Genomic DNA, 27,277 nt, shown 5'->3' with positions numbered 1-27,277 from the left:
GAGCCAGAGGAACCCTTCACTCTCTTCCTTATCGTTTCCCGTCACTCTCTTAGTTATTCTTTCCTCTACCATTTTTTAGGGTTTCTCTTCTCTTCGATAATGAAGACCACAAAGGGGGGAAAGGTTATGAATCCAACCGATGCATATCGGAAAGAACTCAGGAAGAAGGAGTTGAAAAGGGTAAGTAAAGAGCATTTCCTTTTGTTCCAACTCATCTGAATTGGTTTAGTCTTTGCCTTCGTAGTTTTCTTTTCTTTGCTTTTCATGTAATTGGATACCATAAAGGTTTACTAAGTTGTTTCTTATTCGTATATTATTGGATACTGTTAAAGTCTGAGTAATGGTTCCTTGTTATGCTTTTGCATTTGATTTGCAAATAATGCAACACTGTAGGTTTTGTTATGTTTGATTTGGTCTAGTTCTGATTGTTTATCTGATCAAATAGTGAAAATGACTCCGAAAAAGTTGTCATACATCTCACAGTAAAGACTTATTTCCATTAATCCTCTTAAACTGTTGAGAATTATTATGTGTAGTTATGAGTATATGACTCCAGAGTTTTTTTTTCATTGTCAGGCGGCTGAAATAATTAAACTGACCACTCCTAATGTTAATAAAATTGGATGATTTGTAAATTCACGCAATGTGTGAGGCACTTTATGAAGAGCAGTAATTTGGTTGCTTCAAATGCATTTATGCACTGGCATGTCTTTCTTTATTCTGTCAATTAGAAATCATTGAGTTTGCAGAAATTGTAAAAATCACAACACATATGATTTCCTTCTCGCAAGTATAAGGAATCTGTACAGAAAAGTTTTAGATAATAATACCTTGAATTTTTGACGCTTAAAATGATTCCATATTTGCATGGAGAACTCATCCATGAGGATATTATAGCAACAAAGTGTGGAATTGAGTGGATAATAAGGTCTCATGCGCGTTAGGTTGTGTGACTTCAAACGGTTCATGTGGGCAACAAATTTATAGAAGGTGCAGGACTTACCCGAAACAAGGGATTCTATGAGATAGAAAAGTAGATACTCTTTGAGAAAGGAAAAAGTTGCAAATGAGACAGTCAACATATTTCAAAAAAAAAAAAGCGTTGCAAATGAGATTGAAAAGAAAGTCTTTGAGTGTTGGAGGGTATAGACATAAAGCAGTTTGCAAGCTTAATGTTTGATTGTAGCTAATAGTGTTGGGACTTGGGACACAAATGCAACAACTAAGAAATAACTGTAATGCTCCATTGTGAATGCACATTGCTGCTTGACATAGGCCATTTATGAATTAATGGGAAATGTGTGATTCATTTCCCTTTGTCCAATCAGATGGAATCAACTTGTTGTACCACATCTCTAATTGGGACCAAAGCTGTACAGTGATTCTCGCTATTATACTCAGTATGAAATTCATAAAAATCCTTTATAGTCTTATCTTTTATGAAATGACCAATTTTTTTTTTCCTCATAAAAACAATGATTATTTGTCTTATATAGTTGCAATTTCTTTTGAATTTTATGTTAGTGATTTATTTTTATGTATTTTTTATTGAGTTCTCATTTTGTTTCAGCATGTAAATGGGGAGCAAATGCAACTAGTTTGTATTTGCCTTTGAGCTTTCTTGCAGGCATGCTACTTGTATGTGTCTGTGCCTTAGAGCTTGCTTGCATGCATGCATGCATGCCTCTCTCATTACCAAGGCGGCAAGGCCTAATGGTGCATTAAATGTCTTTAATACTTTTTATGCTATGGTGCACTTGAGTTGCATTCTATTTGTTGTTGATTTGGTAGCTTAGTTCTCCTTAGATTTGTTATATTGCTCAAGTATTAATGGAATAATACCTTATGGTTGACTTGTCTATGTCTCATTATTGTTACTTAAATTTGTGTATTTCTATTTTGTAAATAATTCTTAGAATCTTCAATACAAATGGTACATGGTTTTGTGCTTTGCTTTGAATAAGCTTTCGTTTGCATCTTTTTATGCCACAGAATAAGAAGGAAAGAAAGAAAGTTCGTGAGGTTGGAATTCTTAAGAAAGACCCTGAAACCCTGAAGGAACAAATAGAAAAGTTAGAAATGATGAGTAAGTGATTTTGTTTTCTGTCCCTTTTTTCTCTACATTTTGCCATATTATTTTATGTCTAAAGCCTTGAGTTTTTAACATGTGTAACACCAAGTTCATGCATACAAGGAGTTGCTTGTGGTATGTGTGTGCACTTGTATGTGGGATTTCCTTGATACAATGATTGATGGGAATCTTATGTTGTATCCCTAGTACCTTGAAGTGAAGTGCCCTACTTTCACAGCGTCCGTTCTTGTTCCTTAGCTCATTGATACTATCTTGATATCCCTCTTAATTTTTGTATTAGTGGTTTTCAATTACTAATAAAATAGCCATTATTTTCTCTTGTAAAACTGACATACATAAGGTCGAGTCGTTGTATTATGTATGAACTTGTTTATCTTCATTGATTTGTAATACAAAATAACTTACATACATATGTACATGTGTGTGTGTAGGTGTGTGTTTGGCGGGGGGGGGGAGAGAGAGGTTCTCTTATGCCTTTTTCGACATTGGTACTAGTAGTGATTAGGAGTTAAAAGCATGCTCACCTTCATTGTGTTTTGGGAAATAAGGAGTGGTCATATTCACTCGAGTGATATCCTGCAGTATCGACATTTTGGCAAAATTTTGTGAACTAGTCTCGTTGCCTGTCTACAGCCATAGATGGCCTTACATATTTTGCAAACTGAATGGTGACCAGGGATTAAATTCTTGGATGTCCCTGTGATACTTTTTTCCATCCACGGGCGATCTAAAATTTATCTTAAAGTTGGGAACAATGTTATCAAAATTGGATTGTCTACTAAACTAATGAGGGGTCAAGTCCAATAAAAACTGGTTTGACTGGGGGTCGAACATTTTTGACCAGTTTTAATAAATAAAGAAAAATTAGAATAATAGTTTAGAAATGTGAAATATATTACATAAAATGTTGCCTAACTTTCTTTAGCCTGTCCAACTAATAAAACCGTCCGGTCCAATCGGCCAAAACTGGTTGAACCAATGTTAAACAATATGGATTCGGCAGCCTAGGTGGCTGGGCGGGCGCCTGGTTCACTAAGCGGCTTGTCTAGGAAGCGTAGGAGTAGGCCTCAAGCAAGGTATTTAGAGGAGTTTGGTTGCCTCAAAATGATCTTAGAAACCATAATTTTTTAGAAATACTAGTAAAACACATTATCTCAATCTCCGATACACCGTATTTCATACATATATCAAATATAAACTTGCCATTGAATTACTTGAAGTCTAAAAGGTAATAAAAAAAAGAAAAAGAAAAAGAAAAAGAAAGGATGCCCAGTAGGTGAATACCCATTTCCCAAAATCAACATTCCACTATCAATTTATTATAACCAAGTGAAACAATGAAAAAGAAGAAAAAGTCCAGCTCCATACTCCAAACATTACATCAGATGTTATTATGATGAACTGAAATTTGAAATTGAGTTTCATCACCATTACCAACAATGTCTTGCTTTCCACCACCACCACCAAAACCACCATTTGATGATGATGGCATCATCATCAAAGTCATCTCCCTTCCCTACATCTTCTTCCTCTTGCCCAGTCACCTGTGAATCTGCCTCATCCACCTCCTCCCTCAGTCTCTTCAATTTCTTCTGGTGAGATTGAGATTTTGTGGCCGTCTTGGGCCTTAATTGACTTCCAGCTGCCTGTCGTACTTCGCTTAAGTCAAGTTTCCTCCCTCGAATATGGGTCATCTCCAGCATCGACCAACCACTATACTAAAAGAAAATGAGGTCATTCAATCTTTTCTGTTCAAGCCTGTTTCTCTTCTTTGTATGTGTCTCTTAAGTCAAATATAATGAGTAATGAATGATTTTGAAAATATTAATTAGTGGACAACAAATTAAAATTTTAAGATAAAGAGATTACCATCTTGAAAGAACTAAAGTTACTCGCAACCAGATGAGGTCCATTTCAAGCTCAAAATGTGCATGGCATCTTCTGTAAGTGCCTAGAGCTTTGACCATGATTGGTCCACCAAAAATAAAATAAAATACAATAACAAGAAATCAAACAAGAAAATTAAATAGAAATAAACCATTTCGATTAAGTTTTAGAGATTTTACTAAGATTGGGTTACCCAATATTAGTAAAATGCCACTAAGCACAAACAAAGACCCACTATGGATTATGAGGCACAAATCAAAAAACCATTAAAAGAACAAAAGAAAAAAAAAAGAAAGAAAATCGAACAGAAACAAACCTTTTTGATTAAGTTTCAGAGATTTTATTGTGATTAGGTTACCCAATCTTAGTAAAATGCCATTGAACACAAACAAAAACGCATTATGGAATATGGGGCACAAATACAAACATAAACTCAAAATAAAAATACAAGAACAAAATTGAAACAAAAAAAAAAGAAAGACACTATTGGTCCCTTTCCAATCAAGATTATGGGCAACAAATACAATCCTAAACTTGAAATAATTTACAAGAATAAACAAACCAAAGAAGCAGGAAAAAAGAAAAAACACTATACCCAATATCCAATGAATATCATATGAACCATAGACAAAAAAGTAAAAAATACGAAGCTTTTAATATGCTCTAGATCTTGGCTCAAATCGATGACCGGTGAGAGCCAGAAGTCTTTCTTTCATAACCAAATCAACCTAAAAAAAGTATTAGGTTGATTACTTTTCGATTTTGCAAGAAATTGGAAACTTTGAGAAAAATTTCAATCTTCAACTATAGAAAAAAATTCTCTCTTTCAAATTCAAACAAACTAGGTTTTGGGGGTTTACAATGCCCCATAAACTATGTTTCTTGCCCTCGGCTGAAGGCATATTTCTGCCTCTCGCCGATGGCATGGGTGCCTAGGCTCTAATGCGGGTGGGAAAGGCCTTAAGCAAGCGGCCGAAATTTTAACACTGGTTTAAAAATTAGTTTTGGCCAATTTTTAACCAAATCTGGTTTTTAACTTTGGACCAGGCAGATGCACCGGTTAGCGATCCAATTGCCCTTAATTGCTATGGTTGGAAGATGCAACTAAGCAAGAGCCAAAAGGATTGAGTTAATGATTATTTTGGTGTGGAGGCAGGTGCATTGTCAATTCGTGAGGTGGGATGTCTTGTAATAAGAACCAAGTGACTCTCAATCTCTTGAGCTGCTTTCTTACATCTGTGCTTTTGAGACATCTTTTTTTTTACCGTTCTTGCACTCTTTACTACTTCAAATAAAAGGCTATAAGATAAAAGAATTGGTCATTTTGGCTATTGGTGAAAGGGTTTCTTCTAGCAGTGTTAGTGTACGTTGAAGGAAAAATTAGACCATCCAAGGAGGTAGTGATGAAAACCATGCTTGTTGATTTGGGGGGATGGAAGGACAAGTGAATATTTGTAACATAATGATGTAGGATGTCTTGCGGTGAGGCTTAGGAGGTGCCAATTCTAGTTTGTCAATAAATGGTCTGGAATTAAAGTTAACAAGTTCAAAAAAATGGTCTGGAATTAGGCATATTAAAAAAATTATATTTATATAGAGGTGAGTTAGATTTAGAAGAAGAATACATTAAAGGAGATGTTCAAGAAGGGTATTTGATGTTTGACTATGTCTGTCATAGCATTGTTGAACCATTTGGACTCTTAGACTAGAACAAATAGGATGTTGTCATATATTCAAAACACTCAAAAATTACTGAAGGGTTATATATGTATATGATATATGGATGTCAATCTTCTTCTAAAAGCATTCATGAATATTAGATTCAATGAGTATTGTATCTGCGGTTGCAGTTCTGTGACGTTTTTCTCTTAATCGATCATCCCATTTATTGGGCAAGTTTTTTAACAAATAATACCTTACGAGAAAAATCTTAGTCTCATAAGAAATCCATTCTTCTTTTAGGTTGTTTGAAGATTCATGCTTTATGTGGATAGTGACTGTTACTTGATTAGGAGCTTGTTTATTTGATCTAGGAATAGAATTTCCTAAAAGTTCTGTAAGGGGGTTTTTCTACACTTTTTCCGACTTCGCTTTTTGTTGTCTGCAATACACTGATATTTTGTGCTTATTGTTGATGTTGGCAAAAATTTTATATAGTTTATTGTTTTCTTGTGCAGAAGCAGATGGTGCTTTAGATAAGGCAAGAAAACACAAGAAAAGGCAGCTTGAGGACACACTAAACCTTGTTTTGAAGAAGAGAAAGGTATGGATGGATTATATCAACTTTTCGTTATTGAGTTGTAGTTTCTGTTGCATTATGTCATCTTTTGTCTAAACCTCCCTAACTATGCAACTATAATTTATATTCTGCCTTAATACCTAAACTATATGACTAACGATGATCGGAAAGGTGATGGTACTGTTTGTGTTATTAAGGGTTGAAGTTTTAATGCAGCTTTGAGTGGTGCTGTTTAAATGCTGCTGAATTAAATCCATTCTAAGCTTATTATGTTACGTGACTAACATAGTCGATGAGAATTTGGGATGATAACATGTTCCTTATTCGCTACTTGCCAGTCATATAATCTAGGATTATGTTATGCGATGGTGGTTGGCTGAACTGGGACATGTCTATGAGAAAAACGAAAAGAACCTCTCACATGTTTCTAGGTTAGGAGTTACTTATTGAAGTACATAATCAGGCTGTTTAGTCTCAGTTAGGCAGAGCTCGAGTCCCTGTTTATCTCCGATAATATCTTCTTAGAAGCTCAAACTTTTCCTTGTGAAGGCCTAATAGTTTTTGTGATGACAATTATGTGTTCTACATTGAAGAAGTTGTTGAAGTGTGGCGGATTGTTGAGCTTATTGTTATTGTCACCTTTGTGTGTTTCTGTCTCTGAACAGACTTTGCAAACCATCTGTGTGGTGGTTTGAAACTTTAGGAGTCCAGATGGAAGTGTTTCTTGGGGAATTACAGCCGGAATTTTAGTTTTGTTCAAGAACGAGGTACTACTACTGTCGGAAAGGTAGGAATATTATTTCCCAGTGCATCAGCTTGTACTGGAAAATAGGGGTAGATTTGAGACATCACTTTGGAGTTGTTTGCAAGTAAACACCTACAACTTGAGATAAAGTTGTTTGTATTGATAAAAATGGAAAGTCTTTATGTTCCACCTGGCATTCGAAAGAAATGTGTGCATGAGGAAAGTATGTGGAGAAAATTCTTTTTTATTAATTGATAAATGAAATGGAAACAATTGCAAGTTCTCAAATTCGAAGAATATATTGAATTGTGGATTTTACAACCCTAGTGTTTTGGGTGCTGACAAGCTACACATCTAACACGGAACCTGTATATGAAATTGTCGAGGCTGTAATGTCTGTTTAGATATACAAACTGACCCCATATTTGGAATATTAAAAGGAAAGTACAAAGTTTTAAGTGAAGAATAAAAAGGGAACACATAACAGCAAAAGAATGTTGCTTTCTCCTTGTTCTTGAAAAATGCTTATGTTATTGTTTGTTGTTTCAGCTTTCTAAGGATTCGCCAATATATTTTTATGTATATGAGAAGCTAATAGTCCTTTTGTTCATGGACTTTTATGTGTTCAAACTTTGTATTATTGTTCTTATCATTAAGATGACGAGAACAACAACAGTCCCAACAACAACAACAGTAAATTATTATTATTGTTATTATTATTATTGTTGTCATCATCATAATTATTATTATTATTACTACTATTATTGTTATTATTAATTTTATAATGCTTCTCACGGGATACTTGGATCGACCCTACCAAGGGAGGTTGCTGATCCTTTTTTAATTCAATTTATACTTAGACTTTTGAGTATGAGTTTGTAGTTCTTCAAAGTTCTTTTTTTTCTTTGGAAGAAATTCACTTTATATTTATGTAGAGGCATACAAAATAAATCTCATGGGGCATGAGTTTGAGGCAATCCACATGGGGATGCCCTGTACAATATGAACAAAAAATAAAACAACGCAAAACAGGCTCGACCACCCACACATTATGTGCTCAAAACCTACCCAAAAAATCATGTATTTTGTGGCAGCCCACAGGCCGTGTGCTCAGCACACTCAGGGTGGCAGCCTACAAACCAGGTGCCCACCCAAAAAATGGTCTGCAACCGGTAGGTCGGAAAGGGAAGAGCAAGAGACGGGGAGAGGAAGAAAGGAGAGCGTGAGCAGGAAACGATGAATATGGAGAGAGAGGGTCTGCAACCAGTAGGTGGGAAAGGGAAGAGCGAGAGATGAGGAGACGAAGAAAGGAGAGCGTGAGCAGGAAAAGATGAATATGGGGAGAGAGAGAGAGAGAGAGAGAGAGAGAGAGACGGGAAAAAAAATCCTCTAAAAAACATAGATCAGTACACTTAGGAAGGGCCCCGGCTTTACTGAAGCGGTGGGACAACGCTAGCAGCAGCGCGCTCCTCAGCTAGAGCATCTGCTGTCGTATTGGCCTCCCTCCAGATATGGCGAAAGCCTACTCGAAGAGATGCAAATGTATAAGATCTTGTCAAATAAATGATGGCGCCAAGGGTGAAGAGACGAGCACTGAGTCCATAAAATAACCTTTTTTGAGTCTCATTCCACAATCAGGTTCTGGCACCTTGAGATTCCTTCCAAAAGTGCCATAGCCTCGACCCAAATGGGCTCACCATTAAAAGACAACAATATATTAGCCTCACATCTACGAAGACATCCCAAAGCCACAGGGACCTGGGTTACCCAAAGATTGGCCATCGAAGTTGAGTATGATGTAGTCATGGGTTGGGGGAGACCAAAAGGGGGATCGAGGCTGCCTGGTCGGTCTGGAGTTGTGCATGTCTTTCCAGTTGGTTGATTTCATGTCCTTCCAGTTGGTTGTAAATCAGACCTCAAGAAGTGCTTGAGGAGCTTGTGGTTGGAAGCCCAAAAGACAGTTGTGCTGCGGATTTGGTTTAAGATATAGGAAATTGGTTTGTGGATACCTTGAAAGGTCCCAGAGTTTCTCTCCTTCCAAATATTCCGTAAGGGGGCCAAAATAGTAGCTCTCCACAAAAAATGGCCCTCCTCAAGGTGAGGAAGATTAAAAAAGCTGAAAATCGGTGCTCCGTGGAATGGGGAGTAACCTCACTCGCAGGTGGAGTCCTTAAGCTTAGAAGCCTAAATAGTTTATGTGATGGTGCAGTGCAAGAATAGATGGTTGTGGGATTCCTCAGCCTCCAAACAAAGGCAGCAATGATTGGTGAGAGGCAAACCTTTTCTTTGCAGTTTATTAATGGTAAGGTTTAGGTTTTGAATTGTAAGCCATCCAAAAGCATGTATTCTAGGAGGCAGGGGATCAATCCAAGCAGAGTTGAGGGTGGAACTATTGACCAGTGTATCAAAAAGCGCTAGGCGGGTCCTAGGCGGCTTGGGGGGTCCAGGCCGCCCAACACCTAGGCAGCCCGCCTAGGCGGGCGCCCAAAACTTGGGCTGCTGCCTAGTTGAAAAAAACATACTATATTCCAAGTTGGAAAAAAAAGAAAAGATAGAAGTCGAGAAGAGAATTTTGATAATCCATATTGTTAAAACAGTAAACTGTAAAACCATACAAGTGTAGGATACAAAAGTCAACACTCAACACAATAAAATATATAGAAATTTAGAAAATATACAGTCTAGGATGCAAAAGTTAACACTCAACACAACAGTCAACAGTCAACACTCAGCACCAAGAGGCAAGAGTCTTCAGTCATCATCATCATCATTATCATCATCATCAGAAGGAATATCAATAGGGCAAGCCTCATCATATGCATCAGAGTCGAGGCCATCATCATCAGAGTTATCTCTCTCTTCAATATAACGCTTGTCCTCCTCTGTTTCTTTTGAGTCTACCTCTTCCTCCTCTTCTTCTACCTTCTTTTTATTAGTATGTGCAGTTTGTGCAGATGTGGCCCTAGGAGTCTTGGTTGCTCTATCCTTTTCTTTGTGTTTCTCTGAACTCAAATATTGTATAATTTCCTCCCTGGTAGCCTCAGGAACATTCCTAAACGGGACAACATATTCCTTAATACCGGCAAGGTGTTTTTTAAACCGGTAAATGCCCCCATTAGTATCCTTTCCACAATAATTACATGTAATATGATTTTTATTATTTGGATTCGGGTTATAACTATACTTCCAACCCGGATCACCACTTCTAGAAGAACTTGGAGAAGATACTTCCATAGAACAAGGCTTATTTTTATCCTTTTCTGGTTCTTCTAACTTCAGAAGATGTCTAATCTCATCCCGAACTGCTTTAACTCTAAAGCTAGGTGTTTTTTGAATCGGCTAATACCCCCATTGGTATCTCTTTCACAAAAATTACACCTTATACAATTTTTATCATTTGGTTTGGGGTTGTACCCATACTTCCAACCCGGATCTAGAAGTAGCAGAAATAGATCTATGACAAGGATTTTGTTCTTGTTTTACATAACTTATATATTGCTTAATCTCTTCTCTGATAGCTTCAGGAACATTTTTATAAGGGGCAACATCCCCCTTAATACCGGCAAGATGTTTCTTACCAGTTTATGCCTCCTTTTATATATTTTTCACAAAAATTGCATCTAACGCAATTTTTGTTATTTGGATTCGGGTTGTATCCATCAACCTGGATCTCCACTCCAACTAATTCTTGAAGAAGACATCTCAAAATAAAACAAGCAGTCTAAAAAATAAGTTTTGCACTTACTTTGATTGCTTGAACTCCAAACTTTGAGAAACACTTCGATCCAATGAAATGTAGTTTTCTGGACGTTTCTTTCTTTCTAAAAGGGTTCTTGTGGGTCTAGGCTTCAAATGAACCTAAAACTCCTCATTCTAACCTTTGATATATTTAAAAAAAATCAAAAGAAACAAAGAAATTTTTTTTTTCGCCTCTGGGCGGGGCGCAGGCCCTGAGCGGCTGCTTAGGTAGGTTCCGTACCGCCTAGGGTCGACCGCCCAGATTGGATGCCTAGGCGCTGGGTGGTCCGCTTTTTGAATCACTGCTATTGACAAAGTTGGTTGCGAGGGTCTTATAGAAGGAGCTAACAATGATGGTTCCTGATTCAGAAGAGTTCCAGATGAGCCTGTCAGGTGTCGAGGGACCTTCAAAAGCTTGGGTTTGATAGCCTCTGCTGATGAGAGCATTCAAAAAATTGAGCAACTCAGGCTGTTAGTAGGTTCGATATGTAATAAATCAGCCACCTGTCCTTGAGCCCAAAAGGAGGCCCTATGGCCAAAATTCACCTTGAACCTAGTATAGGAGAGAGAACGTTGGCGAGAGGGACATATATTTCTATAAAAACCCAAGGACCTAGAAGTGACTCTCCTCTGAGGAAACCAGGAAGGAGAATTGGTAGGATATTTTTCCATGATGACATTCCTCAATAGTAGCAGTTCCGCCACCACTTTCCAAATAAAGCGAGGTTCATGACTCAGGCTTCGAATATTTCCAAACCACCTTGGTGAAGTGATCCCAAGCCCTAGATCTTCCTATTATGCTTGTTATCAGGCCACAAAAAGGCTTTCATATTTTCTAAAGAATCAACAACAATTAGTCATGGAAAAGAGGTAAATGGGTGAATTAGAGAGGGTGGCCTTAATAAGGGCAATATGAGCCCTTAGGGATAGGAAGCATCCTTGCTACATGTTGAGCCTTCTATGGAAATTTTCAATGGCTGGCTCCCAATAATACTTACTAGGACTGCCAATACAAATGGGGAGGCCAAGGTACAACTCTTCAAAGATCTTGTTTATATAGCAAAGTAGCAACAGTTTTCAAAATTCATACAACTCTTCTAGGTTACTCATCTATGGGTTGTTTGGTATGTGTACTAATTTTGGTAACACAACATAGAAGGATGAGGAATAACTATGGTATTAAGAATCTAAGATCATCTATGTTTGCATGTAAAAGTTCATTTGTGGAATTGGTCTGTGATCTCTGAGATATTGTGTTCTCTTAGTGTATGTAAAAGTAAGATCATCTATGTTTGCATGTAAAAGTTCGTTTGTGGAATTGGTCTGTGATCTCTTAGATATTGGTTTGTGTTGTCTCTTAGCATAGAAAAATAGGAATAGTAATAGATAAGTATTAAAGATAAATAAAAAAGAGATACAAAGATAAAAAGGAAAAATTAAGGGGAGATGAGGATATTGATAAGGATAAAATAGAAATTATTAAAAAAAAAGAGGAAGAGGAAAAGACACGTGTCAAAATAATGAGGGTACCTCCTCTTGCTTAATATGTAATAAATGTGGCAATTCAGCAATTTTATAACAGATGGTGTATTATTTTGAAAGCTCTTGTTAGATCTCTGGGTAGCCTGTTTGGCATGCTGTGATCACCTTGTGATCTGTTCAATTCCTCTTTCATTATCTTGAAATTCATTAATCTATGAAGCCGCTTCTATTCATTGAAATCCATAACTTGCTGATATAATCATGTCCATGAACAATTCAAGTTGAGCTTTTGAAAAATTGAGTAATATATTTACATTTCCAAATTTCAGCTGTTCAGTAATACTTGTTCACTACTTAACTGGATGTGGTTCACTTTCGTATAGGAGTATGAAGAGAAAATGCGCGACAAAGGCGAGACACCTGTGATGTTCAGGTATGCCACTATTGTTTTTGTCTTCATATTATTTTGGATGGTTCTTTTGGTGATATGTTATATTTCATGTCCATGCAACATCCACTATTCTGTGTGGCATGATGCTGCTTGGGGGGTCTTATTTTTAATTCCCATGTATTATTACTTTTCATGTTTCAGCCACTTAGGACCTCCTCGGAGACGGACAACTGCAGAAGAAGAGGAGAGAGTGAAACATCCTAAACCAGAGGTAAGATGCTGCCCATATGTAATGGTCATTTGTTATTTGGTAAGCAAGTGTGGTTTGAAAACACAACTTCGAGTTTTATGAAAGTGCACATCCAAGTGACTGATTTAGTTGACGTGAGCACTGTCTGGGGTATTGTGCATCTTTTTTATTCTTTTCAGATATAGCAGATGACTAACAGTTTTTCCTTTGCAGGATTCTGTTTACTATCACCCCACTCTCAATCCTACGGGTGCCCCCCCTCCTGGAAAACCACCTATGTACAAATCATCAATAGGTCAGGCCTCACCTCTTTTGCTTGAATGCAACACTCCTAAGTAAAATTAGCTTTTTACTCCTCTTACTTTCTCCTTTTTCTCTTTAGTATATTAGTCATTCCCTTCACATATTAGTTTGATTGACTGTGGACATAAACAGGACCCAGGATTCCCCTATCAGGTTCAGCAGCATCCTCATCAAAAATGGATCCAGAAGAAGTACCTTTGGTTGTCCCCCCTCCACCACCTCTACCACCACCACCAGTACCAGATGCTGGTGAATTGGCTTCTACAGATGATTCTTCGTTACCTTCTTCTCTACCTCTACCTCCACCACCTCCAGCTCCTCCAAAACCACCTGCTGCAGATCCAAGCTTGTCACTGCCTTCTGCATCAATGCCTCTGCTGCCTCCTGGGCCTCTACCCAAAGACACTGTCACTCTGCAAAGTTCAATGCTTCCACCTCCACCACCTCCCAGACCTCCTCAGCCTCCAACTTCAGGTATTACAGGAAATGAGAGGGAGAAGAGTCAGAACTCCACATCTGATGCGCAGATTCCAAAAGACTCTGATCGGGTTAGCTTTTCTCTTTCCTATATTCATGTGATTTGTGGTTGACCTGTCAATGGGGTGGTAGAATGCTCTTAGATGCTTTCTTAGGTATCACTAATAACTGGCTTGAATAAACTAGCAACGCTTAATGATCTTTGGCCTTTCGCACTTGACTTTCTTCTCAACGCTTGTGGTAATTGGTTCTTTCTTTTTAAAATTTTGAATTTTAATTGCGGTGATTTTTTGGTGTAGTGTACTATGTCATTCAACTGGTCTTTGAGACTGACAGATCTCCTGCTATTTGCATATAACGTTTTGTGAGCCTTTATGTTGATTTTCGTTTTTTGGTTCTAATCTTCGGCCCAGTTTTGCATTTTCTACTTTGCCTTAGAATGTCTCATGACATGAAATAGAGTGATTGCTCATCCTTCGTTGGAACAAGTGCCGCTTTTGGCATTCACAATACACCTGCCAACATTTTCATGGCAGCATAAATATCTATTTTTCTTGTTCCTTTTCTTTTTTCAAATTAATAGTATAAAATTTCAGTTGCTTTATGTTGTTTATGACATGTTTTATCGTCTGGTAGGGACCATTTGCATCACACTGTTGCTGCTGCTTGAAAAATATGAAGAATAGCTATAATCATTCTATAAGAATGAGCCAGCACTCCTTTACTCCCAGTAGAATTGATGTCATTATACTCAATTTGTTAGGAAGAAGTATGATTTTCAATTTTCAATTAGTACTTAATAAAAACATGGTCTGTATTTCTGTAAATCTGGAATTTGGCTTTTGAAATGTTAACATACTTCTCAACTTTTGTACAGTTTAATGATCATCTCTTTCTGGCAGACCATGGCCATACCTCCTCCACCAGGACTCCCGCCAATGTTAGTAAAAGCCCAATCAGAAGGTGAATCTGCTGATGTTGAAGTGACTTTTACTAAGGACACGAAAGATACTTTGAAGAAGATTCCACCCCCACCACCTCCACGCCCACCATTGCTGCAGAGGCCCCCTTCACTTCCTCCTATGCAGACTGATGTCATGCCACCTGGTGTTTCTCGCTTCCTGCCTCCCCCTCCGCCACCAATACCATCTGATATGAGGGCCCCTCTTCCTGGCCCTGCTATCCTGGCCAATCGACCACCCATTCCTATCGGACTGGCACCCCCACCAATTCCAAGGCCTCCATTTGGTCCACCACCTGTGCCTTCTGCTATGTTTAGACCTCCACCTCCAGGCATGGCCCCTCCTTTAGAAGATGACCAAGGGGCACCCAAACATCTGTTGCCACAAAAACCATCATATGTTAAATCTGCGGCTTCGACAGTTGTCAAGAGGCCACTTGCACAGCATACACCAGAACTTACAGCCATGGTGAGCGTTTCCAATCTCTATTTAGTAATCCTCCAGTTGAATTCAAGATAATTGCATATTGCATGCATTGTTTTGTCCTATTAATTTTCATATGATATTGCAATTTCTGGTTGTTTTTAAAACTGGGACCCAGTGGGCTTAATTTTTGTGGTTTGCAGAGAACTGGCCGTAAATACTGGAAACTCTTGAATATGGCAAAATTAACATGAAGTTTTGAAAGCGAGGATACTCTGTTGCAGCATGATCTCTCATTTATTGAATATTATGGCTTTGGAAATTCACATGGTTGTTTGTTAATCAATGACCTTGAGTTGAGGGCTTGAGGGGGCGTCTTGCTTTAGTTTTCTGGTGGTTGTCGTAGCTGATTTCTGGCCATGGGCTGGGTTGAGGAGCCCAGTTGGGTGGGTTCACTTATGGTGGTCAGAGATGGTTATTGAAAACATCATCCATTACGATGTGTCTTCCATAGTTTCTTAGTCAATGAAACTTAAGACCATAGAGATCCTTGGAAATTCCTGGAATCTATTCAAGATATCTTTTCAGTTCAGCATTACTAGGAAATTTGGGATCAACAAGGCTTCTTTTTTAGCCTTAGGGTTGTGTTTGAGGCTTTGAGGTTCAATGAACACCCTGCTGCCAGGACAGAGATGCAGGTTGGAATTGGTCAAACCATCCTTGATGGCTGAATACCCAAATGAAGGTGAAATGACATTGGTTCTATTTTCTTACCAAAACATGACGTTTCTGACTTATTTGGCATTTGCGAAGTGAAGATGACGTCCTTTGAGAATAATGTCTAAGGGACTAGGTTACCATCTATTAATGAAAAAAAATAAAAGCCCTCTGATTTTAAATTGTGTTGTCATCATTTATATGTTAGCAGTGTTTTACTATTTGGAAGGCGCCCTTAACTGGGTGCTTCATGAATGAGGCACCTCAAGCATAATGTGGTGGGGGTTAGGGGCATTGGGGGGTTTGGTTTTGATACCCCCTTAATTATGATTAAAAAACAAACTTCCTTAGAATTTAGAATTTTTTGGAGAAATTAGAATTTAGACTTCTATTGTGCTTTTTGTCCTTTTCTTTTTCTTAGAAAAAAGAAGACATTGAATCTTGAATTAGTAGAAAAGGATTTACAAAACCAAAATGTCCAAAATCTTAATCCGAAAACTAGAAAAAGAATCCTAAAACCATAACCCAAAATATTGTAAAAAGTCACCAAACCAAAACCCTAGCTTGAAAAAAATAATCAAGAAACCCTAATCCTGACTAGAATTTTTTTTGCAAAACTAGAAGGTCAAAAATTGAATTTCGAAACTACAAACAAAATAAAATTTACAAAACTGAAACTCAAATAAAAAGGTCACTGAATTTTGAAAATAGTCATCAAGGAACCGAACCCATACTAGAAAAGTAAATTCCAAAAACCATATCCAAAATCAACATTTGGGAAACAAAATAATTACAAAACCAAAACTCAATATTAAAAAAGTCACTAAACCAAAGCCCAATCTTGTAAGGAACCATCAAGAAAGCCAGACCCCTACTAGCAAATAGTTGAAGTACGAGAATGTCCAAAATAGGAAACTGTGACTAGAAAAAAAATTCACAAAATTAAGACGCAATCTTGAAGGAATGCCAACAACCCAAACCAAGCCCAATCTTTTAAAAGCCCAACAAACTCAAACCCATACTTGAAAGTAAAAGAAACACAAAACCAAATCCAATATGGAAAAATAAAATGTAACAAAAAACCCAATATTGAAAAGTATCAAGAAACACCAAACCCGAATTCCAAATAGACATAACCTAATCAAAGTTGGCTTGAACTGGCTAATGATTATTGTGAAAAACACCTTGTTTAGCATTTTTGAGTCTCATTTTCAATTGATTTTCATCCCTATTGATTTTGCAAGATTTCCAAAGAGTTCAAGAAAAAATTTCAATCTTTAAAAGAATATGAAATCCATGTTTTTTAGTTGGGATTTTCTCTCTCACTAGACTCACAATGGGTTTTGGGGCCTTTCCCCTTCTTTTGGGGGGCAAGTCCATTTCTTCTCTTGCATGTGTGCTCAGCACATACTTGGGCAGGGAGCTCTGGAGTGCTCAGCTCGGCCGCCTAGGTGGGTGCCTAGAGGGACTTCTCATATGATTCCACTCCTCGGCATTGTAGGCCATACTTAGGGCTTCAGCCTGCCTCAAGGCACCAAGGAGGGCCATTTTTGGAAACACTGTACGTTGGACGAACTCTTCAGTTTTTCTTGGAGCACTACTTTAGCAAGTGCGTTAAAGTGATATTTTTCCCGTTCTCATTATAGAAGTTAATCCATTATAGAAGTTAATTTACAATGTCGAAGTAGAAAAACAAAACAATTGCATTAGTCCATCCCATAGTTGTTGGGATCCAGAGTGGGATGGGGAGCGGAATCGTGATCGGGAGTGAGGGATCGTGAAAACCTAGAAGATCCCTACGGTTGGAAGTGCCTCTCGTGCCATGCATGTGTTAGGGATCAAGATCCTCAAATGTTAAGATTATAGATCCTAACCTTTTGAGGATCTCAATTTGACCTTTTGGGATCTCGATCTGAGTCTTCTTGGGAAAAAGAGTATCCCCCACGAGGATGTGGTTAAAGAGTACCCCCCAAACCCAGCCCTTCCACCCATATGAAATCCTCCCTTAGGTAACCTGTACTGAACTTCTACCTCCACCACATAGCCCTTTCCTGGCTACCTGGTTGGACCTGCCATTGAGACTATATTCTAAGATATAGTATTTTAATATACTTAGAGCCTAGTCCTGGATCATATGACCCAAAATTTTTCTGATACATCCATAGAAACCTATCAACCCAAACCAGTATACTCTGTTGTCTCTCTTTCTTTCTGTCCTTATACCTATATAAAAAAAAGTCAAACAAAATATTGAATTGATATATTTCTTCCTGTCTTTCCGGATTCACATGTCCTTTAGTTGCTTGTAATTTGATTGTCTGCGTTAAAGTGATATTTTTCCCGTTCTCATTTCCCCCAACCTTGAAGAACATATATGGTCTATGACAATATATACGAGGATCTCTTAATTTATAAACATCAAGCAATGCAGCTACTTGAAAGCATTAATAGCTGGCTATAAATAAAGAAAATCGTTACCTGGTCTTTAAGGTGTGGAATGAGATCCGTAATGGTGGGGATCGAGATCCTTAATAGTAGGAAGATCCCAAAATTTAAACATTGAGATCCCTTGAAGATCCCAATCCTAGAGCGCTGGTGGAAGATTATGTAGTGGGATCACTGCCTAAAGAGAAGATCCCAACACCTATTGTCCAGCTGTACTTTTCATCACCTTCTCAAAGCCTAAAATATTGAGATCTTCCGCCTATATGTGCTAAAGGTTTTTAAACCTGAAACTTGGCTGCGTTTCCTGTCGCTCTTGTGGTGTTTAGTTTGGGCACGTTTCTGGTCCCAAATGTTTCAATTGATTCATCTACAAATTTATTTTATTAATGAATAATCTTTGCATACATGATCTCTATAGAACCTAAAAAATGTAAACAACTCACTCTCCAAGGGTTTTGAATGCAATGTAAAAAAAATAGTGTGAGTTTTGGCACGTCTTTGGTCGCAAATGTGTCAATTGATTCATCTCCAAATTTCTTTTATTAAAGAACAATCTTTGCAAGCTCTTTTACACGATCTCTTTAAAACCTAAAAATGTAAACAACCCATTCTCCTAGGGTTTTGAATGCAATGTAAAAAAAAGTATTGTGCATCACTCCTAGGTGGGTGATCGAGGGGATCGATGCCTAAATTGCCTGTCTAGGCTGATGTGGCCCTCCTTGCCTGCTCCTGGCAGGGGGCATTGCTCCAGTGCCTAGGTGCTTGCTTTAATCGCCCATGGCTGACAGGTGGAAGTTGCCCTCGAGCTTTGGGAGGAATTGGTCCTTTTCTCGCTTCTAAGGGGGAAAGTAAATTTTTCTTAGGTGGAGATTGGGTTCAAATTTATGAGATTGAAAACATCAAGAAGTTTGAGAAATCTTATCAAATCTTTTTTTTTTTTTTTGGGAGATGATTAGGGAAGGTTTTGGATTTTTTATATACTATTACTGTTATTTTTTCTGTTGTCTTTTACTCTTTATGGCTATTGGTTTAATCTTTATGTTTACTGTTTGCTATTATTTTTTCTGTTGTCTTTTACTCTTTGTGGCTATTGCTTTAATCTTTATGTTTACTGATTTAATCTTTACATTTACTGATTTACAATGTGAAATGTGATTCTGCAGTGAAATGTGATTTTGATGTGTGACATGAAAACACTTAAAAAATGCCCACCAGTGAATTTCTGTAGTATTCTGCTCATGGTTCATCACCATCCAAAATTAGATCGACACAATTTTCTAGTAGTGTTTAAATTTTCATAATGTTTTTACAAACGGATTAACCTCAAATTTTGCAATTGTGCGTGCCTCAGTGAGGCACCTCTAAATATAATATAAAAATAATCAAATAATAGAGATGACCAAATTGCCCCTACAAATATATCAGGGGTATTGTGGTTGTTTTAATTTTTGATAATTAGTTTTTTGATATTTTGTTTTTGTGAGAGATGGTTAAGATGTACACTCCTCAAATTGCAGATAATTGTAGAAAGAATTAAAAAAATTCAAACACTAATGGATAATCATGATTATCTGATGGATTTTGGATGGTGATGAGCCATGAGCAAAATACTGTGTAAATTCACTCATGAGTGTTTCTAAGTGTTATATATATATATATATATATATATATATATATAAGGAGTGGATTCTGTCAGCCCACGGGCTGACTGCTACAGGGTCAGCCAATTGCCTAGATTCAATCTGGGTTGATCTGACGATTACAATCTCATTTCGTATTTGAATTGTTATTTATTTTTCTACAAATCTAAATCACTTGAAATTCTAGGCATTCATTCTTCTCATCAAGGTGCACCTAATAAAAATATAAAAAATATAATTCGTAAAATATAAATTGATCAAAATAGCCCTAAAATGTTTCAGGGGTATTTTGGTCAATTTATATTTTGGGAATTATTTTTTTATATTTTTATTAGATTCTTTTATTTTTGAAGAATAGACGCTCCACATTTCAAGTGATTTGGATTTGTAGAAAAAAAATAAAAATTCAAACACGAATGAGGTCGTGGCCGTCAGATCGGCCCAAATTCAATCTGGGCCATTGGTTGATACTGTAGCTATCAGCCATGGGCTGACAAGATCTTTTCCCATATGTATATTATATTGTGTGGGATACATATATATGTATATATAGCATTGTGTGGGGTGCCTTAAAACTGAGGCTTTTGCATCACTCCTAGTTGGCCAGCTCTCCATCATGCCTAGGTCGGTGAGTTGACCCCCACTAGATTGTCACCCCTAAGAACAACCTTTATGCAGTGTGTACATCAATATCTCAACTTGTACACCTAGTCCAAAAATGAAATGAAAAAAAAAAAGAATAGAAAAATCCAACATACAAAATGACTAAGATGCCTTACATGTTGAAAAATGCAGGATGAGACCCCATGCGGTGGGAGGTCCGATGTGGCTCGATGGGATCCCGATGCGGGCAGATCATCTTTTATTAATGCATGGGAAGAAATATAATGCATAGGAAAAAAACATAAATGTGAATTACTATGATCTTTTGTACTTTAATTTATTTAATATCTCTAATATATTAGCTGTTTGAGACTCTGAGTCCTCTGATAGCCTGATAATGTGTAATAGGGTTTGTTGTTCTAACTTCAAATTTGTTAAGTTCAAATGTCTAATATAAATCAAAGCAATCCATTCCATCTCGTATAAAATATCCAAAATTTCAAACTTCACATAAACATCCAAGATTACCAAACTTTAAGGTTGAAGTCCAAAGAGGCAAAAACCAAAAGTTTACGACATATAAAAGAGATGATCGACTCTCAACTTCCAATCAGACAAGTGTGGAACTTGGAATTTGGTATATCTTATATGAGATAGAATGGATTGCGTTGTTGTACATGTTCATTGTGTTAGACATTTAAACTATTAAAGATTAGAAGTTAGAGCAATGAAGTTTGTTGCTCTTTATCAGGTTATCAGGTGACACAGAGTCTCAAACAACTAAATGTTACAGATATTGAATAAATTAAAGGAAAATGTTTATATAAGTGTGAGGCTCTAAACATTCAAATTAGGGCGCACATAAAAAATTTCACTAGAAGAGGTTGTTTTGATACCCAAATATCCTCAAATTGATCATGTCGACCTCAAGATGCATGGACATGAAAAAAATGGATTTCAAGTTTTGGAAATAGTGCATCTTGTAATGGATTTTTGGACTGTCGATCTTCAAGATTTTCAAGTTTTCAAAGATCTATTCGATCTATACAATTTTTGAAGCTTTAAAATTTTTAATTAGACATAAAAATATATTTTAAGGCTACCACAAAGATTTTCAGTATTGAAACCACATTTCTTGACATTATTTGAAGGTGTGCTTTACTTTGATTGTTTAGAGCCTCGGCTCTATACAAACCGCACCATAAACTAAAATACTTATTATCACATAAATCACATTTATGTTTTTTTTAGGGAAAACAAAATTTGATAAGGAAATTTGGTGGTGGAGTGATGAGGTTAAGAAGGGCATTAGCGAAAACGATCATGTTATAAAACTTGGCAATATGATAAAAATGATCAAAACTTAGAAAAATATAAAAATCCTAAGAATAATGCTAAAGAAATAGTAGGTCTAACTTAAAGCATATGATAATCGACATAGTAAACTAGGAAAAAAAAAGAAGTGAAAAGTATGTCTTAAAATTAGCAAAATTGAGAGAGAAGAAGTGTACTGATGTAGACCATATTAAATGCATTAAGAGTGAGGGTCAAAGGGTCTTGGTGAAGGATGAAAGATGTCAACGAAAGTGGAGAGTTTAATTTGAAAATTATTAAATGACATGCACAATGGGAACACAGTTGTAGAAGGAACCTTTGGCATAAATGAGGGTAGAGGTCATAGATACATTCGTTGGATTAGGATATTGGAAGTGAAAGAAGCATAGAGGAGGATGAAGATAATAAAGGCTTTAGGACCAGATGATATCCCGATAGAGATTTGGACGTGCATGGGGGTGATCGGCATTGACTGGCTGACTGAGCGGTTCAACAAGGTGTTAAGAAGAAAGAAAATGCCTGACAAATGGAAGAAAAGTATTGTGGTACCGATTTACAAGATCAAAGGAGACATACATAATTGTGTTAAACTATCGAGGGATCAAGCTTATGAGCCACACTATGAAGCTATGGGAGAGAGTGATTGAGCAACAACCAAGGCATGAAACGAGTGTATCGGAAAATCAATTCGGTTTTATGTCAGGAAGGTCAACAACTGAGGCTATTTTCTTATTCAGGCAACTGATTAAGAAGTTTAGGGTGAATGGAAAAGACCTCCACATGATCTTTATTGATCCAGAGAAAATTTATGATGGAGTACCTCGAGATTTAGTTGGTGGGTTTGGAAAAGAAAGGAGTCTCTAGATATGATATTGTCTTGGTGACAGATATGTATGAGGGAGCACAAACAAGTTTGCGAACAACTAGTAGAGAGACGAGTGAGTTTTCAATGACAATAGGTCTATACCTCTTTGTCTTAGTTATGGACGATTTATCTAGGCACCTACAAGATGAGGTACTGTGGTGTTTGTTTGCGGACGTCATAGTTTTAATTGATGAGACCTAAAGTGGCATCAATACAAAGTTAAAACTTTGAAGAGATGCTCTAAAATCTAAAGGTTTTAAAATAGTCGGACTAAGATAGAGTATATGGAATGCAAGTTTAGTAACAATAGGTGTAAAGACGAGGAAATAGTTAAGATTGATGGCCAAAAAATACCAAAAAGAGCACACTTTCGATATCTTGTGTCTATAATGTAAGAAAATAGAAAGATTGAGGAAGATGTTGCACATAGAAACAACATATCCATTGGATAAGTTTAGTTAAGATAAAGATGTTGAGATGGATGAGTGGCAAGACAGGAAGGGATATAATTTGAAATGAATAAAAAATACATTTAGGAGAACTTACGTGTGGCTCTAATCGGGGATAGGATGAGAGAAAGTAGATTTAGTTGGGATGGCCATGTGCAACGCATACCTAGTACAACACCTGTCAGGTGTGCGAGTTGGTTTAAGTAGAAGGCTCAAAAAGGGCAATGGATAGGCCCAAAAGGACATGGTATGAAGTAGTGAAAAAAGATATGGGGACGTATAGTCTAATTGAGGTTATGACCCTTGATAGAGCAGGATGGCGGACTAGATTCGTGTAGCCGATCCCAAATAGCTGGGAAAATGCTCTAATGATGATGAGATGATTTTTTTTTGCGCTTTTATATTTTTATGATTTTTTATTTGTTATTTTAATTTGTTGGCTGCATCAGAGGTAATGGGCTTGCATCGAGCTGCATCACTTCATTGGATTCTCGTTAGCATCAGGTCTGCATCCTGCATTTGAAATTATCGCCCCCTAGGGTGAGCATTTTAAGTTTGGAACGTGTTGAGTTTTTTAGGGAGCTTGTGGGATTTCATGTTTGAGAGCTCAAGTGAGTCTGCTCTGACTCTCTCTAGTTACTTGGGCTCTCCTGGACCCCCGAAACTTGGGTGCTCCTTTGGAGCCGAAAATCGCCTATATTGTAATTTTCGGATTTACTATTTATTGGAAATTTTAAAGAGCTCGGATCTCCTAGATCTGAACTCGAAATCCGATTTTGGGGTTTCTATTGGTGTTGTCTGAGGAGGCTTTGACAAGGATTGGAGGCATCAATTTGTATCGAGTGTAAAGATTGGGGAACCTAGAGTTTTGTTCGAAATTGTGGGTAATTTTCTCTATTCTCTTTAAATTCATTAACATTTTCCATCTTTTACAAATTTTTACTACTTTGTTTTTTACAATTTTATATTTTATTTTATTTTTTCTATTTTTACTATTTTTTCAGGAATTTTCCTTTTTGTGAGGGGCATTTTGACAAGGAATTGGGTGAGTCAACTTAGATTCACCTGAGTAACTCAGCCAGGCTAGGGCCCCAGTTCAGAGCCCGAGCCAAGTCTGCAAACATTGGCAGGATCTTCAACCACAATACCTGATAGCCTTCTGAAATTGTTCACTGAAGCTTCTTTTTCTTCGTCAGTGAGTATCATCATATCAGGTTGCCCAATCTGGTTGCTCTTCTCCTTGCCTATTCTTGGAATGGCTGGAGGGAAACTGTGGGATTAAACAGATTGAGCTTGGTGAAAGGGTTGATGGTCGGTTTTTGAAATTCTGGTGCCAAGCCAGACGATATCCTCAATTATGGCAGAATGTAGAGGAGCTGAGGGGCTTAGTAGGTTTTCGAAGGAGCATGAGTTTATGGTGAGGGCTTTGAGCATTGTCAAGAACACCAGCAGACCTGTTGGTGAGGTGGTAGTTAGGTAGAGGGAATGAAGTGTGTTGAGATCTTTGGGGGAAGTTCTGGGTAAAGAGGGGAATTCCCATGTGTGGAGAATTGTTAGAGATGGCAGAAAACCATTGGTTGATGATCTTAGATAATTTTTCTATGGTGGAACAAACACCATACAGGTTCCTCAGGTTGAAAACTAGGTCAGATTGCGCTTGAAAGGCATGAAGGGCTACATGATAGATCTTTGTAAAATATTTACTCTTTAGTTTGTAAAGATAGGAGGTTCTGCATGATTTAGGGCAATTGGGCTAAATAGTTGGTGTTGTGAGAGCTCGATTTCCACGAGCTTGTGTGGGCACTGTACAATGGTCCAACATATGTTTATTTTCCATGCCTGATAATTAGAAGTTCTTTTCTGACTTGCCTATTTGTTATTCTTTTATTCTCACTTTTAAGAAAGGTAAAGAGCCTGAAGTGGAGAAGTTTCATTAAAATGAAGGATATTAAATGGACCAAATTTATTTCTTATCACTCTGTGTTTAGTTGACAAAAGACGGTGAAATAATTTTGGCCTGCATTCATGTAGTATGCTCGTGTTTGATAGTTGAAAACTGGGAATCTATAGTTAAGGTTGTTTCTGATTTTGGAGTTAGTTCATAGGGGTTTATTCCCTTTGATTGTCTGTCTGCAAAACATGTGATGATCATTGTTCTGTGGACACACTCGATAGTTGAAAAGAATATTTTCTTCTCAGTGGTTGACATTTGCTCTGTTATATATAGGTTCTGGCCAAGAATAATTTACTTTTAACCAAATCAATGCGTAATGAACTCCGGAAATATCAAGAACCAGTCCAAGGAACAGTGCCACTAATTTTCCTGCAAAGTTTATTGTGGTAGATGCGAATAATTCCTTCAAGGAGTTGATAAAAATAAGATAAAATGAGATTTAAGTAATGCTATTTTAGATTTAATTTACTCCAAGTCATTCTCTATACGAAACTTTGATCATTTGTGAATGAGGATTATCCTCTGCAATAAATGTTAGTGATTCATCTTTTGCAGAAAAGGCTCCATACATGCTGAGATATGGATATCGTTGATATTCTTTAAGGAGTTTACTAGCAAGCTAACAATTCAAGATGGTGAAATTTGTACCATCTGCTGGGTAACAATTCACTTTCATCATTCTTAGGAAGGTCAGAACCATAGTTACCGGTATCGCCTCCCTTGCTTGGCGATCCCTTGTAGAACCTCGATTCTCTCGATCCCGGAGCGGATCACATCTGAAACTCAATTTAGTGTTTTCGGGATCTCGCTTCATCTTATAAGGATGAATTCCTTACTATTTAATTTCGCGTTTTTGAACATTACAGGATCTAGTTCCTAGCCTTATGATTCGCACTCCAGAGTGCATTGGGATCCAGATTCCAAAATAACTGAACGCAAGCATCGCCATATATGGCATCCCGATCCCACTAATATGGGATCGCTTTAAAGTTCCTTATTTATTTCATAGACGGACTAAGCCTACTTTTTTTTGGTTAACAACACCGGGAGCTACATTTTAAAGCCATGGATCCTCATGTTCTAAGAAAATGGAGCTCACTCCTATAAAAGTTATTCCTCGCTCTGTAATATTTTGGATCACTTTTAGTAATGCGTTCCCCGAGTTAAGAAACTCAAAAAAATGCCCTTGAGAATGTCGCTTCTTATGTATAGGATCTCTCACTTTTATATAGTAATTCTCGATCCTATGCAATAAAAGAGGTCGATCCCCAACACTAATGGACCTCGGCCCCTTTGAGGCTGTATGGGCATCGATCCCTGACACAGGGTTCTTCAGTATAGCTTCGATTCGTTGATCCCGTCCCCAGTCTCAGAACCGTTCTCATACCCAACAACTATGGTCAGAACCTAATGGGCTCACTTTTCATAGGCCTGAGATATGGTTAGATAATAGTTTTTCTATTGAATAGGTGTTTTATTATTTTTTTCTTCATTAAAGATAGTTTTTCTATTTAACGAGCGATAGTTTTTCTATTTAACGAGCGTGTCCTTGGTTTTCTCTACTATCGGTATACATTTTTTCACTTGCTCATGTTTAATATACACTTTGGAAAGAACCTTAGAGCTATTTAAGTCATCCTCATTTGTGCCTCCATCCAACTGTTCCATGTTTGCATTGATGATGACAGATGAATCATGCTAGATACTGCTATAAAAGGACCTGTGTCTCTACCATGTGAAATAGCTCTGTTTTAGATGATAGAAATAACTCTCTCTCTCATACACACACTCTCTCTTTCTCTGTGAAATTAGGTTCCAGCATCTGTACGCGTAAGAAGGGAGAGTGCTGTTCAGAAAGCAAAGCCCAAGTCACAGCCGGCTGCACCTCCACATTCATTGGTTCCTACTGCCATTGGTAAATCAGAGCCTCTCACACAGTCAGGACCCAAGCCACAAAGTATCGATGACTCCTATATGGTATTTTTGGAGGACATGAAGGCACTAGGTGCTCTCGATAGCTGAGCTGCAGCCTTTGGAGATATGTACAGGTCCTGCTTAAGGTGCAGCGTGCTTCATTTTGTAACGTTAATTGTCAACGAATATCTGGCATTGTTGTCTTGCCAGGGTTGTTTTCTTTGCATCCCAGAGGACGTTCATGCATTTTCTGAATCATGCGTTTTCTGAAATTGATTTATTTTCGTAGTTGCATGTATCGGATTCGGGAAATATTTGGGACTTCTGTTAATTGGAAATGATTTAGGAGTAAATTCATATTTGACA

The 27,277-nt window shown here is 37.4% G+C and overlaps 1 protein-coding gene across 1 annotated transcript; it reads left to right on the top strand.

Moving 5' to 3' along the window:
- Positions 1-27,277, top strand: ELF5 (proline-rich family protein). The gene is made up of 9 exons (XM_006856688.4): positions 1-180; positions 1,993-2,086; positions 6,157-6,242; positions 12,567-12,616; positions 12,776-12,845; positions 13,038-13,119; positions 13,260-13,675; positions 14,507-15,034; positions 26,810-27,277. Exons 1-9 carry the CDS (start codon positions 100-102, stop codon positions 27,017-27,019), a joined length of 1,617 nt encoding a protein of 538 aa, XP_006856750.1. The 5' UTR covers positions 1-99; the 3' UTR covers positions 27,020-27,277.

The sequence above is a fragment of the Amborella trichopoda genome, chromosome 9 (assembly GCF_054954075.1).
Source record: "Amborella trichopoda isolate Santa Cruz 75 chromosome 9, AtrichopodaSantaCruz75HAP2 v2.0, whole genome shotgun sequence".
In the NCBI taxonomy this organism is placed as follows: domain Eukaryota; kingdom Viridiplantae; phylum Streptophyta; class Magnoliopsida; order Amborellales; family Amborellaceae; genus Amborella; species Amborella trichopoda.
The sequence above is the reverse complement of the archived record's forward strand: the minus strand, read 5'-3'. Positions and strand labels throughout refer to the sequence as shown.

Coding starts and splice junctions, on each gene's coding strand:
- ELF5 (XM_006856688.4), top strand. CDS start 100: ATGAAGACCACAAAGGGGGGAAAGGTTATGAATCCAACCGATGCATAT. Junction 12,846..13,037: donor TGAAACATCCTAAACCAGAG/GTAAGATGCTGC, acceptor TTTCCTTTGCAG/GATTCTGTTTACTATCACCC. Junction 15,035..26,809: donor CACCAGAACTTACAGCCATG/GTGAGCGTTTCC, acceptor CTGTGAAATTAG/GTTCCAGCATCTGTACGCGT.